Here is a 16,200-nt window from a genome sequence, read left to right as displayed (position 1 = left end):
AACACAAAATAGAGATTATAAACAGCTCAAAGACTTGCTACACAGCTGATACAATTTATGCAGTTCTGAATATTTAAATGTCTTATTTTGGATGCTGGATATGAAGGAAAACCCAAGTACTAATAAGCTGAACTAAATATCACAAGATGCTATAAACTTGGGAATAAAAACAGAAACCTCCCAAGCAGACATCTCCAAATTATAGGCAAAGGTCCCACAGTAACAAAATGGCTCCCTAGAGTACACCTTGTTGTAATGGTAGGTGGAAGGACTGAAACTGAAAGGGGGTAAAGGACATAAGAGAATATTCCTTTTCCTCCCCTATAAATGAACTTTATTCATAATATTCATTTAAGAGTTAAAACCCAGACGTTTAGTCCTTTATCCTCATAAGATATTTCTGGTAGTAGTAAAATTTCCTCAGGTCACCTGAGCCAGACCAGTCTCTGACAATGCCTTAGACTCACTCCTAGACTGACAATAATTTCCATTATTTGCCATTCCTTCCTCAAAATCTCCACTCCTATTTCAACCCTTTCATTCACTGTTTCAGAGTAGCCACTGTAAGAGAATGCCTGATGGTTTAAGAAAGGTATAAACAAACTGAATAGGTAAGAAAAAAGAATCTAGGAAAGTATCTCAGGGCTGCTATTGGTGACTTGCCAGGCCTTGGGCAAATTACCTGCTCCTTCTAGGTCTATTCTGTCATCTGTCATTTGAGGCTAGCTCACTTATTTCAGAAGTTACTTGTTAGCACATAACTCAATAATACATATAAAGTACTCACTGCAGGGCCTAACCAACTAACTGCTTATTATTGTCAATGTTCTTGTTACTACTATTCTAAGACGCCTGATTACTGCTTCCCTCCCTCTTGGCTATCATATACATTTATGCTTAACATACCTGCATTCTATGGCAACTAAATCCCGTGCCAACAAAAACAAAAAATGAAATAGATTTTCTAAAAAGTCTCTTTCCTATCTACTGTTCACACTAGTAGTGAGCGGGGCCCAGAGCAGTCTTCTACCATCTTCGCGAGCAGTCCAGAGTCACATCTTGACATGGCGGCATTGTCTAAACACACAGTCCAAGATGGATAAAGTGCTCAAAGCAAATTTCAAGGGAATAAAAGAGAACTTCATGATGTTTTGCTTCTCTCCACTCCCACTATCACCCTAAATACAGTAACCATTCAGAGCTAAGAATGATGATATACACCACAAAGCAGATTTTCACCCCATTAAAGTAAAGACACCTTTCACTGATGTGATCCACAGCCCACCTTTCAGAGTTCTGACTGAATGACAGAAAAACACACCGTTTTCATGCAAAAGTAGTGGTTTTGCCTTTATACTATACTAACTTACTAATGGTCTTCTATGCAAAGACTATAGCTCTACTATAATCTTACTTCCGATGAGTGGTTTCAGAGGTTTGGTACATTAAACAGTAAGAGGCCTAGTTAAGTACAGCCAGCCACCTGTAAGCTCCAGGGACTGCCGAAGGCTGGAAAGGCCTGGGGGGCGAGGCGAGGGGAGCACCTATGGCTGCAAAGAAGACTCACAAAGATAAGCGACCCTGCTGACTCAGAGATCCATAGCAGGTAGAGGAGGGCCTGACGTCCACAGAGTGCGGAGCTCTGAGCCCCAGCAGCAGGCAGCTAAATTCTACTCCCAGCGATGCTGTAATGGCTTGTGTTTCTCACAAACTAGTTAAAATTCTTATTGCTCAGTTTCCACATCGTGAGAACAAAGATATTTACTTGAGTCACAGTAGAAATTACACTGCTTTCAGAATCCGCTAGCTGAAAATATGAGTCAAGAATAGGTGTATCAGCATGGAGGACAAAAGCCAGCAGCTGAGTCTCACACCACGGAGACAGAGTGTGTGCTCGAAACCATGGTGCAAAGCTGTTCAGTTTAAACAGCAGGAGCAAACAACTCCTTTCAAACAGAATCATTATGACAAAATTCACATATATATTAAATATGTTATTCTTTGAAGCAAAAAAAAAAAATCATGAAATATTCTAAACATGCTGAAAAAACATTCGTAAGCTTATAAAAACTCCTAAAACTGACACATATTTTTAAAAATATAGATTCTGCAGAGTTTTCTCTTTACATGTACAATTTTTTCAGACACATCCTTCACTCATAAATTTTTGTTAAAGTTTCTTCATCTTTTTCTATCTTCATGAACTAAAAGCTTATTCCTAGATCCTAAGTTAGTATTTCAAGTGTTCTTTAGGGACATAAAATTCTTCTCAGTAGAAATAACAAAATTATGAGTGACAATTTTAAGGGAAACATAATTACATTTGCCCAAGGTAAAACCTTACGCTTAGAAGAACTAAGAATTGTCATTAGAATAAGTAATATACGCAATTAGAAAAAAGATATGATTTCAAAGCCAATAACATGTTCAGATAAAGCAATTAAGATAAAATAATCGTGCAGGATTAATAATATATTTCGCTTCTAAGTCAAACTTTAGTAACCACTGGAAATTAAGAACAAGAAGGAGGCCTTATCATCAAGCAAGGAACCCATTTTGTCAGCAGGGAAAGATGGCCAATTAAAATTCCACTTTCCAAACAAAAAGGGCTTATTATATTCCCATATCTTCCCTATACACACAGAGCTAGGGGATCCCTTGATCACCGGATATGAACTCCCACTTCCACTTCCTTGTTTTCGTAACACTGCAGTCTATACTGGTGACTGGGTAATCCCATTGGACTAGGCAATGCCAGACTCAGGATTCAAATACAAGTACTCCTCCTTACAGTGTAACACTCCTTCCACCAACAAGCCAAATGTTCCAACTTGCCGCTTAAGAAAATCCTGCATGTCTTCGAGGCAGAATCCAGCCCATGGCATTTGATACATGACTGATGTGAGTACCCATACTCTGTCATATGTACGCTACTGTCATAAACTCACTAATTCCAAAGTGCGCAAGAGTGACATTTTCTCTAATTTAATAAACAAATACTTACATATGCATAAGTAATAATTTTTACTGATACAAATACCAAGAAACTAATCACATACGACTCAGGTGGCATATACATTAAAGCTAAACAGACTATTTTAGTAATTTCCTTGTGCTTTTTTTCTGGCTACATAATATTTTCAGCATCTAATATGGAAAGTATGCCATAGGTAACCTTGTGCAGAATATACCTACTTTATACAAAATAAGCAGCTTTGGCTTGTTAAAAAAGACCATCTGTCTGTTTTAGTTCCAGAGGTATAGACATCAACATCAGTAGTACGTTAAGTTCTTGTGATTTCTCTAACAACTATGTGAGTCCAAAGTACTCTATTAAACCTTGCTGTAAGATAGTCACCATAATAGTTTAAAAATCATCCACTACTTTTAACAATGGTGCAAAGAAAATGATTTAAAAGCATAAAAATAAATGAAATAGAAATGTGTACAGCAACGTACATACAATATACTTATCTTTCCTGTAACAAAGGGAGAAAATAAGGATCTTTATTTCTATTTACTCACATTTGCATAAAGAAATGGCAGGATGCGTCAGTAATCTTTTTTTTAAAGTAGGCTCCATGCCCAGTGTGCAGCCCAATGAGGGACTTGAACATATGCCCCTGAGATCAAGACCTGAGCTGAGATCAAGAGTTGGAGCTTAACCAACTGAACCTGAGCCACCCAGGTGCCCCAGGATGTATTAATTAATAAAAATAGTTACTATGGGGATAGGTCTGAGTAAGAATGACAGGCATGGGCAGAAGCAAGATGTCTCAACTAGCTTTTTTATGATCTTGATTTTAGAACATGAATGTATTATTCATTTCAAAAATGTTAACGTAAAACAAATTAGAGGCATAAAAAGCTTTTGTGCAGTGACAGAATACCCATAGTTAACTACGGTTTAATTATAACCTTCCCAAGGACAGAGGAACCCACGAATTTTACGTATTCTATCCTCACAGCCTAGGGCAGAGCCGAACACACACAGTGTGTAATAAATGTACACTGAGTCAATTTGAAATTAAGTCTCTGAAGGTTTCAGAAACAATATTCCATAGCCTTGATACAGTAACTTCCACACACGGGGGAGGGAGGCGAAGGAGACAAGAAAGGGCAGCAGTGGGAAACACCTTAACTTCATGTAAAGGCCTCCTGTTGCTTTTACTGCTGACTACAGTTGAAAAATAAAGGATAAGGGGCGCCTGGGTGGCTCAGTGGGTTAAAGCCTCTGCATTCGGCTCAGGTCATGAGCCCAGGGTCCTGGGATCCAGCCCCAATTTGGGCTCTCTGCTCAGCAGGGAGCTTACTTCCTCCTCTCTCCTTCTGCCTGCCTGTCTGCCTACTTGAGATCTCTGTCTGTCAAATAAATAAAATATTAAAAATAAAATAAAATAAAATAAAGGATAAAATATCCTTATCTCAATCTTCCCCTGCATAACTACTCTAGGTGGATAGTAACCTGAAATGTGACAGGTTGCTGACATTTTAATATTATTAAAATTTTTAATAACAAAAATTAGTACCAAATTTCAATTTTAAAGTACTGTAATAACAGCAATGCATGAATATAAGTCAATCGGAGAAAGAAAACTATCATATAATCTCCCTGATTTGAGGAAGTAGAGATGGAGGCTAGGAAAAGAATAAATGAAACAAGATGGGATCAGGAGGAAGACAAACCATAAGAGACTCTTAATCTCACAAAACAAACTGAGGGTTGCTGGGGGTAGGGGGGTAGGGAGAGGGTGGTTGTGTTATGGACATGGGGGAGGGTGTGTGCTATGGTGAGTGCTATGACGTCTATAAACCTGGCGATTCACAGACCTGTACCACTGGGGCTAATAATACATTATATATTTATTAAAAAATTTAAAAAATTATTTAAAAAAAACCCCAGCAACGCATGAAATGTTTAGTTGTCTAAATAACACTCTGACCTGTAAACACTATATTTGAGGTTTTTGTTCCCTGCATTTCTAAAAGGATTTTCTCACCAGTCATTCCCACCCTGGCAGCCATCTTGGTAGCCATGTCTACTTTTTCTTATTCATCAAATGCTACTGCGAAGCTGCATTGAACCTTGAAAAAATGAGAACTGCTGCTCTACAAAAGTTGTCTGAGCCACTGAATGGTTCCAAGGTCAAAGAGGAGTCAAAAACCATAAGAATCCTTCTCAGGACATAGTTAATAATGTCCACATCCAAAGGCTTACAAGTTTCTTAATCCAGAACCTCACATTAAAGCAGTGGGCATGAGACTATGTTCTTGGGCATGAGACTATGTTCCCTGAAATCATTCATTGTCTCAAAGGCATGCTATAGAAACGTCTTTAAAAATGTAAATCTGGGGGCCCCTGGGTGGCTCAGTGGGTTAAGCCTCTGCCTTCGGCTCGGGTCATGGTCCGGGGTGCTGGGATCGAGGCCCGCATCGGGCTCTCTGCTCAGCGGGGAGTCTGCTTCCCTTCCTCTCTCTCTGCCTACTTGTGATCTCTGTCAAATAAATAAAATCTTTAAAAAAAAATGTAAATCTGCCTTATTTCATTAATTGAATCATTTATCTAGTGATATGTCTACTTTTATGGGAGCTGAGTAGTATAAAAAAACTGGAATGGAGTAGCCTAGTTCAAGGGTAACAGAAAACTGTGCACATGCTTATTCAGAAGCACTCCCTCTTACAAGGCTTCTTCTTTTCTTTCTTTTTTTTTTTTAAATACACTAAATAAATCTCCCATGCATTATCAACTAATTGCTATGGAAAGAAATTCAACCATTAAGCTGAAGCTGGAAATAATAGGAAAATAGTGAAGAACCTGCGGTACATCTGTGCCAAGCGCTCAGACACACAACAACCTGGGTGAATCTCCATAGAATTACATGAGAATAAAAAGCAAATCCCAAAAGGCTACATACACATTCCACTGCTTCATTTATCCACCATTCCTGAAATGGCAAAAACTGCAGAAATCAAGCACCCAGGATGAGAAAGTAATACAGAGAATATACAGTAGTACAGAGTTGTACTTCTTACAACTACATGTAAAACTACATTAATTTCAAAATCAAAACTTAAAAAAAAAAAAAACATGAATATTATTTGGGTTACCTCAACCAAAAGCAGATTTGGGCAATGTTCTCAGAAACCAGTCAGTAAACAAGCCTCCACCAGCAAAAGCAAGAGGAGACTAATAAAATGAAAAATACCCACAGAGACAGAAGTGTTCAAGAAGTCAAGGAGGAAAGTAATGTGGTTATTGATGAACATGTAATGAGTATTTAGGGACATATAAAATGTCATTCAGCATTAATTCAAGATGGAAAGCTCACCCGATGCTTTGCCTTGATCTTCTTCCTATATTCTTCTTTGTCAAATTTGTCCTCTTCTTGTAGCCTTTCCTTGGCTTTATCTAAGTTGATGCCACCAGTGCTGTCCTCGTCCTCGGTGTCCTTTGAGACAGATTTCTGCATCTGTGGCCACTGCTGAACTAACTGTGGACAGGAAAACAGTAAGTATGGGGCGGGGGACAGGGAACATCCACAGAAAACCATTTCCCTTTGAATAATGATTTTGAAATGGTGCACTTTCCCCCACTTTCTGCCTTAGACCCCATATTTCTTAAGCTTTTGAACAAACTTTAATCATTAAAATGAGCAAATCTCTGAAAAAACCGTCCTAGTCAGGATAAAGTAATGCTGCCACAATCCAGTGACAGTAGGATTAAAGGAAAATGTCAAGAAATAGTTTGGAGGAGAAGCTAGCTGCTTCAGCAGCATCTCAGTGCTCTTCATGAGCTATACTCTGCCGGCTCCATCCCCAACATGAGCAGAGCAGGAGCCAGCTGGACCCAAGCAAGCTCGCTGGCTCCCCTGGCACCTCCAAGCCTTCTCTCCCCATACTGTGGTTTGACTTTCCGGGGTTTCCGCCTAGAATTAATCTAATCTCCTCGAGGATAGCTGACTACCTTTGTGCTTGTATCCTCGAGGCCCAGCATAGTATATGGCACATATCAAATGCTCAAAACTGATCAATAAATACTGTATCAGCCTGTACTACACCTAAAGACTAAAATAACTAGGCATAAAGGAAAATTAGCTTGGATTTCAGGCTGGCTCAAATCTACACAATTGACACATACAGTTCATGGTTAGGAACAAGGTAACACAGAAGTCAGGGCACTGATCTGGAGTCAGGGGACCTGGTTTAATGTTCCAGCTTTTTTGCTAGCCCTGCTGCATAATCCTGAATAAATACTTCATTTCTGGGCATCTGTGTCCTTTTCTGACCATTTTTTAAAAAGGTCTGTTTGACTCTCTCATTTCCAGGTCTAACACTGTAAAACATAAGACAATTTAGACTAAACCTATTCTCTTGTTTTCAACTAGTAACTAGCTGCCAAAGGATTTCAGTAGCTGCCATTGTTTTGAAAGGCCACTAAACTGCAAGCAAAGTGAAGCTGTAGGCACACACATTCTCTTCACCTTCTCTCACTCCTGTCACCATCCAGTCTTCAAGATGGGATTCCCACAGCATCTCAACTTTTGGCAACAAATGGGGGTCACACGTGTCACCGCATGAGTGGCCATGCCGGTGGCCACAGACACTGGAGACGCAGTGGGAGGGGGCAGGTGTGACAGGAAGAAACCCATCCACTGCTCCAACTCTTCAGTCCTTTTTTATAACCACATGAAAAAAGTTCATGCCTTTGGGCTGAATGAAAAGTTCTTTCAAACTTTTAGAACACAAATTTCAGTGTGGCCCACAGCCATACAGGGGTCCTATCAGCAGTAAGTCTTCAGGGAAACATTATACAGTTAAGAATTTATCTTGGAGCAAACTGGCATAATCTGTGCAGTTGAACTGACAAGCACAGTGCGGAGCCTCATTATACTAAGAGCACTAATCTTACTTTACAGTAAGCATCTGAAGTAATACAACTATATTCTGGCTGAGCCTGCTTCAGGTGCTGACCTCTCTTCAGTAATTTCATAAAGATCCATTAGTTATCAATTCTGTAAGCTTCCTCTACAACTTCCAACAACTTTAAATTGCACTCTTTCTTCGTATGATTTATACAACACTTTACTCCATATTCTTAGTGCAAATCTGGCCTCCCTTCCCCAAAATAACATCCAAATGTCTGTTACCTCACAGTTAAGAGGAAACACACCCCACTGGATACAGACTGCTTAGGCTGCATTTCTATTAACGCTGAGGAAATGTCTTATGCGACCTATTAAAACCAGTATCTTAAAAACTGTTATTTTATTGGGCTATTAGAAAATAGTCCATTCATTCAATAAGCTCATGGATTTATTGGATGTCAGGCCCCGTTCTCGGTGCTGGGGACAGGGTAGTAAGCAAAGTGGACAGATCCCTTCCCTCGAGTAGCTGCCCTCATTCCAATAGAATGGAAGAAAAGGACAATAATCACATAAATAGAGAATGTAAAGTTCCCATAAGTTCCAGGAAGAAAATAAATAAAAGACAAGGCAAGGAAAATGAGAGGACAGTGGGACAGTGGGTATGTGCTCTACCAGAATGCACAGGAGAACCTGTAGGTTGAAGAGACTGAAAACCAAGAAGAGCCACTCTGAAGACCCACTCTGACCACTGACCACCATTACTCCTTAGAGTAAAGCCACCGGACTTTCCAGACCTCTCTCCTCTTTAAAAACAGAGAGAACACTGTGCCATCTGTGAGTGGGTATGTTCCCTTCCCTACTCTGCGGGTATGTATTTATGCTAACACCAAGATCTCGGTGACATGAGAGCCAGGCACCTGTGTGAAGCAGAAAATGCGGTCTCAAGCCATCCCAGTAAGAAACAACCCAATACAGCGTGGAAATTGAGGAACAGCAAAGCAGAGATTTTTTTAGAGTCCAGAAAAAACTGTGGCAAGTAGTCGTGTTACTATTCTTGCATTTGTTGCCACAGAACATGTTGACGGATACCCTGATGGGAAAGTCTACTCTGTAAGAATGGAATTTAGAAAGTTCAAAACCAACTCTGTGTTGTTAGCACCCTGAACTATGGCAGCTGACTGCCCATTAGACATTCCTGCCTACAGACATACGGCCCAAGACAACATGGACAGGAAGTGCCTCGCATGCTTTAAAGAAACAGTTTCTTTTTCTCATTAATGAATCTAAGGCAGAAGAGAGTCAGACTCTTTTCTTGGATGGTACCTCAGAAATTAAGCATTTAAGAATCTTACCTCCCCTTCATCAGTAAATGTTATCTTCTTATTCACTTTAAAATTTCTCTTCATTACTTTTTTGGCTTCTGCAACCTTGGTCACTTTTTTCTTGACACTGGATTTCGAAGGTTCTTTTTTCTGTATGAAAATGTACAAAAAACAAAGATGATTAGTTAAATGGCTGCTTTAGATCAGCAATTTAACTCTTAAATACACTTTCCAAAATTAAATGTATTTACTCTTCACTGGCTAATAAGCAGGACCAAAAATACTATCCAGAAAATAAAGTTATTAGATTTTTTAACTAGTAGTACCCCCAGTGCTAAAGGGGCTTAAATCTAAACAAGATAAACAGTATAAGTAACCTTTAAAATTTCTTCTATTATTATAACTATGCTACGCTGAGAATGTTGAGGCACTAGAAGCTATGTGATAAAGTGACAAATGGACATTCAAGATAAATAAAACTACCTTGCAGCTATAACACAGAGCACATTTTAGAAATAGCTTTAATTCAAAGGGCAAACTTAAATTTTCAGAATAGGAAAATGTTTATCTGGAAACTTCAAAAGAGTCCTGTAAACAAATACTGAACTTTAACAAATGACAGGCAAGCTCAAGCATATGGAAGAAAGTATAATGATGTTGGCAACTTATTCTGAAATGCATTACACACTTAAAAGGGTGACAAATGGATAGATGGAGAATTACATGGTAAAAGGTTAACTGTAGAATATGAGTGGTGGATATTCTGGTGTCCAAAAGTACACTTCTTTCAACCTTTCTTATGTTAGAAATTTTTCATAATAAAATACAAATGCTTGGTCCCAGGAACAAGAGAAAAAGTCACAAAGCAAAAATACCAAATACTATCAGAACAGAAAAGTGGTCAGCCAGAAAACAAACCCTACAGAGTGGAACCTTGAAATGATCCAGGTCCACATCAATGCTCTACGGAAAACCATGAAACTACTGAAATCATGTCACAAAATGTGGGGGTTTTGCATCTTTATGGATTGTTATGGATTCTTTTTTTTTTTTTTTAAAGATTTTATTTATTTGAGAGCAAGTCAATGAGCGAGCGAGAGAGAATGAGAGTATGAATGGGGTAAAGGGCAGAGGGAGAAGCAGACTGCCCACTGAGCAGGAAGCCCGAAGCAGGACTCAATCCCAGGACGCTGGCATCATGACCTGAGCTGAAGGCAGTCACTTAAACTGACTGAGTCACCCAGGCCCCCAGTTTATCACGGATTCTAAAAGGGAGTTGTGATCTCTCCCTATCAAAAAAAGAAAAAAGAAGAAAAAAAAATTTTTTTTGGAGAGTTTGCTTGTCTGAGGGAAGCCATAGAAAGGAAGAACAGAAATTCCAACATGGGTGAGAAGACACGTTTATCTTATTTTATTGATAGGTTGTGGCTTTGCTCTAATACTCGGAAATTATTCTTCAGTCATTCAAATATGCACTAGAGTGTCATCTGTGTACAAGACACCGTAGAGCATACTGAGACCCCCAGCAAGGAAAGGGAAAGCCTCCCGGAACCTAACTGTATTGAAAAAAAAGACTTAAACCAGTGGAAAATATTAAGTATTAAATCATAAATGTATTATGCGCTTAGAAAAAATATACAAGATGAATAAATTCTATGTAATATGGTACCTGCCCTAGCTAGTCTAGGCTGAGGAGAGGAAGTTAAGGAAAATCTCCTTTTGAGGGACAAATGTTTGAAATGAGTGGCAAACACCCCGACGCCACTACTACCTTTTAGGTGTCTAATTATGGTGGATTTCACATATGTTTTAAGAGAGGCTTTAGCTTAGTTCGATGTCACTCCATAAAATAATAACTTTAACAGGTAATACATGCTCATTTATTTTGTAAAGGATATTCATGTCCTATGAATTCATGTCTTATTCATGTTACAAAGTTCCCATTCATGTCTTCTTCCACCACATGTTTACCTCCCAAGAAAGAAACAGTGTTAATAGCTTTTTCTATATCCTTTCCAGAAACAGGCATTCAAATATATATGAAGAAACCAAGATACTAAAAGAGCAATCCCTGCCATCAGAGGCCTTGTATACAGAGCTTCATATAAATGTGCATCTAGTTACCCAGGATAAATTTCTAAAAGCTAAAGCACTCAGTCAAAAATTATATGCATTTAAATATCAAAAGATATTTCCAAATAACCCTCCTGAGAAGTTACACAAAATTTAATATTTCCAACAGAATTTGAGAGTGATTCTCCACATCAAAAAATAGATAATATTTATGTTTGTCAGATGAAAAAATAATGTCTCAGGGAGGTTTTAATTTGACTTGTATTGTTTTAAGCATAGCAAAACATCTTTTCAAAGGCATTTTTCTCCCTATGAACATGTATATTCTTTACCAGCATTTTTAATGAATTCCTGGCATTTTACTTATTAATTTGTGAAATCTTTTCATTTGTTAAAAATGTGTCAATATTTTCTCCCACTGTTTTGTTTATGTTTAGACTTTTGCCATACATAAGAATATTTTGTTGTTTTGCTTTGTTTTGTTTTTTGTTAAACATGTATTTTTACTCTTTATGTAATCAATTTTTTAAAATAATGAAATTTTCTGGATTTTTTTTTTTTGGTACCATACTTATAATATTCTTCCCACAAAAAGACTTTTCAACAGTGAATTTAACTCTTTAAAATGCAGATTTCTGGGCGCCTGGGTGGCTCAGTGGGTTAAGCCGCTGCCTTCGGCTCAGGTCATGATCTCAGGGTCCTGGGATCGAGTCCCGCATCGGGCTCTCTGCTCAGCAGGGAGCCTGCTTCCTTCTCTCTCTCTCTGCCTGCCTCTCAGTGTACTTGTAATTTCTCTCTGTCAAATAAATAAATAAAATCTTTTTAAAAATAAATAAATAAATAAATAAAAATAAAATGCAGATTTCATTTTTTCCTGAAAGTTTCAACACTGGCTCTGGGATAAGGGGGAAGTGCTCATTAGTACTTCAAATTTCTGCTCATTAAACAATGGAAAATATCAAGTATCTTATTATTAAGACAAAGTTTATATTTTGGCTACATAACTTTGTATTATTGGTACAAGAATGAAATCTGCAGCCAGCCAAGAGTTTAATGAAAGATTTCCTGACAAGATGTAAAACAATGGCAGAAAAATGCAGTTTTCATTTTCATCTGCACTTCTTGCACAAAATGTATGTTAGTCTTCAGAATAAAGTGCTAAAAGGAAAATATCAGAGAATACAAAAGTGATGAAGCATTAAGTTATTTTCAAGGTCTTGCAATAGCTGTAGGAGGTTGCCACAAATAACTTGGACAATAAAAGAACAAGAACTGTGGCTAAAAGCAATGGTTCGTAGCAGAAGGTCTGTGCTAACACGGGCTACAAGAAGATTCAAAATATAATCAATGGGAAAAAAAATCTACTTTAATATAAGCATTACTACTATACGTCCTAGAGGGTACAATAAGTATATCGCTGCAAAAATAAAAACGGAAAACAGAACCATAAGGAGATGAAAGTCAGAATTAAAAGAAAAGACAGTCTAAAGAAATTAGAGGTTAATGTTTCCTTAAAGTAGTCCCCATATGTATCACAGAATAATTAATGGTTTACAAAAGAAACGGTATCTTAAGTGAAAGAGACTGGGGAGCCTGGGTGGCTCAGTCAGAAACCTGCCTCTTGGTTTTGGCTCAGGTCATGATCTCAGGGTCCTGAGATCTAGTCCCATGTTGTCTCCTGTGCTCAGCAGGAGTCTGCTTGAAACCTCTCTTCCTCTGCCACTCTACCCTTAGGTGCAAGGATGAGCACACGTGAGTACACTCACCCCCTCTGAAATAAATATATGATAAATAAATAAATGTAAAGAAAACCAACTAAATAAAGAACTGTCAACCCTATTGAAGACCTTTCAGATTACCTGTTACAACCTATTTCATTGCAAGCATTTTCCCCCACTGAGGAGAGAGCCCGATGCAGGACTCTTGATTTCCACTGCCTAAATCACCATACCCTAGAACTCAAGATTTAAAAAACAAAACAAACATATGCTAGGTAAGCATAATTCCTTCACCATCCTAAAGTTCCCGAACTATGATAATTATAGTATTTTACAGTATTAATGAAGGATGCACTACTTGACATTTTATTTGAAAGCCAACTACAAAATCTTTTCTTAAGAAAAAAACTTCTTTCTGTGAAGTGTGTAAACCTGGCAATTCACAGACCTGTACCCCTGGGGCTAATAATACATTATATGTTAATAAAAAAATAAAAAATTATTAAAAAAAAGAAAGAAACCTCCTTGATGATTAGGGATGATGAGCACCTTTTCTTGTACCTATTGACCATTTATTTGTACCTCTTCTTTGGAAAAGAGTCTATTATGCTCACTTCGGCAGCACATATAGAAAAAAAAAAGAGTCTATTCAGGTCCTTTGTCCATTTTTTAATTGGATTATTTGGGGTTTTTTGCATTGGAGTTTCCTATATATAGCTCAGAAATCCCTTATTCAATATATGGTTTGTTAATATTTTCTCCCATTCCACAGGCTGCCTTTTTGTTTCCTTTGCTGTACAGAAGCTTTTCAATCTAAGATAGTCTATTTATTTCAGCTTTTGTTGCCTGTTCTTACAGGGTCTTATTCAAAAGATCACTGCCAAGACCAAAGTCAAGGAGCTTTTTCTCTGTGCTTTTTTCTAGGAATTTTAATCATCAGAGAAATAAATCAAGACCACAGTGAGACAGCACTTCACACTCATTAAGAGAGTTATCATCAAGAAAACCAAAGGTAACAAGTGTTGGGGAGGGTGTGGAGGACAGGGAACCCTTGTGCAATGTTGGTGGGCATGTGAACTGGCCCAGCAACAGTGGAGAACAGAATGGAAGTTCCTCAAAAAATTAAAAATTAAAAGTACCATATGATCCAACAATACCACTCACTCCAGTGTATATATCTAAAGAAACCAAAAGCAGTTTCTAAAGGAGATATCTGCATTTCCATATTCACTGCAGCATTACTCACAATAGCCAAGACATGAAAACAATCTTAAGTAACTCTCAAAGGATAAATTAAGAAAACGTGGTATATAAATACCATGGCATATTCTGAGCCATGAGAAAGAATGGAAACCTGTCATTTGGTGACAATATGGATGAACCTGGAGGGCATTATGTTAAGTGGAATAAGTCAGACAGAGACGGACACATACAGTATCACATGTGATATATTTAAAGAGAAAAGGAGGGGGCTACTTTCATAGAAACATAGAATGGTAGTTGCCAAGGGCTGGGAAGAGGGAGAAACTGTGAGATGTAAGTTAACAGGGTACAAATTTTCCATTATAAGATGAATAAGCTGAGGATCTCATGTATAGCACAGTGACTGTAGTTAATAATACTGTACCATAAACTTGAAATTTGCTGAGAGTACATTGCAAGCAACATCACAGACACAAAAAAGTTAACTGTGAGGTGATGGATGCATTATCTCAATCTTGGCGGTCATTTCACACTGTCCCTACAAACAAAATCACATCCTATACTTTACATACTGTCTTACTTATCAATTATTTCTCAACAAAGCTAGAGAGAAAAAAGAAAGGAAACTACCACCACCAGTAAGTAGAAAAGGTATGTTTGTGAAATCTTTGCACAAACTAGTATATTAAAATTAAGAGCCACCTAAAGGGTGGAAAGATTCCATTTTGCAAGAAGGGAAAAGGTCTGGAGACTGGTTGTCCAACTAGAGCAAGGGGCTTAACTCTGCTGAACTCTATACTTCGAGGTTCAGGTGGTGATACATTCTACACTTTAAGTATTTTACTAAAATTAAAAATAAAGAGCCACCTAGAATATAACTGGACTTCTGTTTAAAGTGTTGTTCCAGAGGTATGTGGGTAGCTCAGTTGGTTGAGCATCCCTGATTTCCGCTCAGCTCGTGATCTCCGGGTTGTGGGATTCAGCCCTGCATCTGGCTCTGTGCTCAGTGCAGAGTCTGCTAGAGATTGTCTCCCTCTTCCTCTTCTTCTTCTCCTCCCCCTACTTGTGTGCTCGCTCGCTCTTGCTCTCTCTCAAATAAATAAATAAATAAAATCTTTTAAAAATACATAAATAAAAATAGATAAAATGTTGTTATAGCAACAGTTTCTCTTTTCAGAGATCCTGCACGAAATATAACGGTAAGACAAAGTGGTAGTCCTATAATTACACAGTGGCCGGAGCAGGGGTACTGGGGTGGGCCATGCAAGGGGCAAGAAGAACACAAGAGACCTTCAAATGCAGATCACCTAAGAGAATATGAAATGCAAGTGCTTATAAATTATAAATAATGGAAATAATCTTATAAAGCGGTCTAATCAACCTCATAGGATTTTTCTTTTTCCAAAAAGGCCACATTTACCAATCTCACTGTTTAAAGTTTAATAGAAGGCAAACTACAATAAACCTTGGTAATATGCATAAATTTGGTCATAATGATAAAAATAGAAAATGAAAGAGTTGGAGAGAATGACTGAGAGCTAGTGCCCTTCTACCCAAGCCCCAATACACACCACCTCTGCAGTGGAATGTGTTAAAGAGGCCTGTTAATGGACTTTGTATGTACTTTTGCCCCCATTACAGTAAGACATAGTCATCATTTGTGTTCCTGTTTTCTTTTTCCTAATAGACTGTAATCTCCACGAGGGTTAAGACCATTTGTATTAAAATTCGTGTCCCCAAGGCATCACAGAGAGGTTGGCACACAGGAAACATTCAGTATGTTATTTCTTGAAAGAAGAATTAGTGAATAAATTCTCAATGGAATAAAGCATTACTTCATTTACTGCTCATAACAACTACAAGTCCAATCTGGTCCCTGATAATTTTTTAATTAGAAAACCAAAGCTTAGATAAATTCAGCAATTTGTTCAAGGGTGCACAATTTAAATCAAAGGGCACTTGACTTTGTTGTTCACACTCTACAATGCTTAGTTGATTTTTGTTCAAACTGTCTTAGGT

At 38.0% G+C, this 16,200-nt stretch overlaps 1 protein-coding gene across 1 annotated transcript in view; it reads right to left on the bottom strand.

Moving 5' to 3' along the window:
• Window positions 1-16,200, bottom strand: part of DDX10 (DEAD-box helicase 10) — a 277,722-nt gene that overhangs the window by 110,386 nt on the left and 151,136 nt on the right. Inside the window, exons 14-15 of the mRNA XM_059179811.1 lie at window positions 9,218-9,337; window positions 6,330-6,491 (exon numbers count right to left, since the gene is read on the bottom strand). Coding sequence (XP_059035794.1) covers window positions 6,330-6,491; window positions 9,218-9,337 — 282 coding nt within the window. The remainder of the gene's footprint in view (window positions 1-6,329; window positions 6,492-9,217; window positions 9,338-16,200) is intronic.

The sequence above is a fragment of the Mustela lutreola genome, chromosome 1 (assembly GCF_030435805.1).
Source record: "Mustela lutreola isolate mMusLut2 chromosome 1, mMusLut2.pri, whole genome shotgun sequence".
NCBI classification, from domain to species: domain Eukaryota; kingdom Metazoa; phylum Chordata; class Mammalia; order Carnivora; family Mustelidae; genus Mustela; species Mustela lutreola.
The sequence above is the reverse complement of the archived record's forward strand: the minus strand, read 5'-3'. Positions and strand labels throughout refer to the sequence as shown.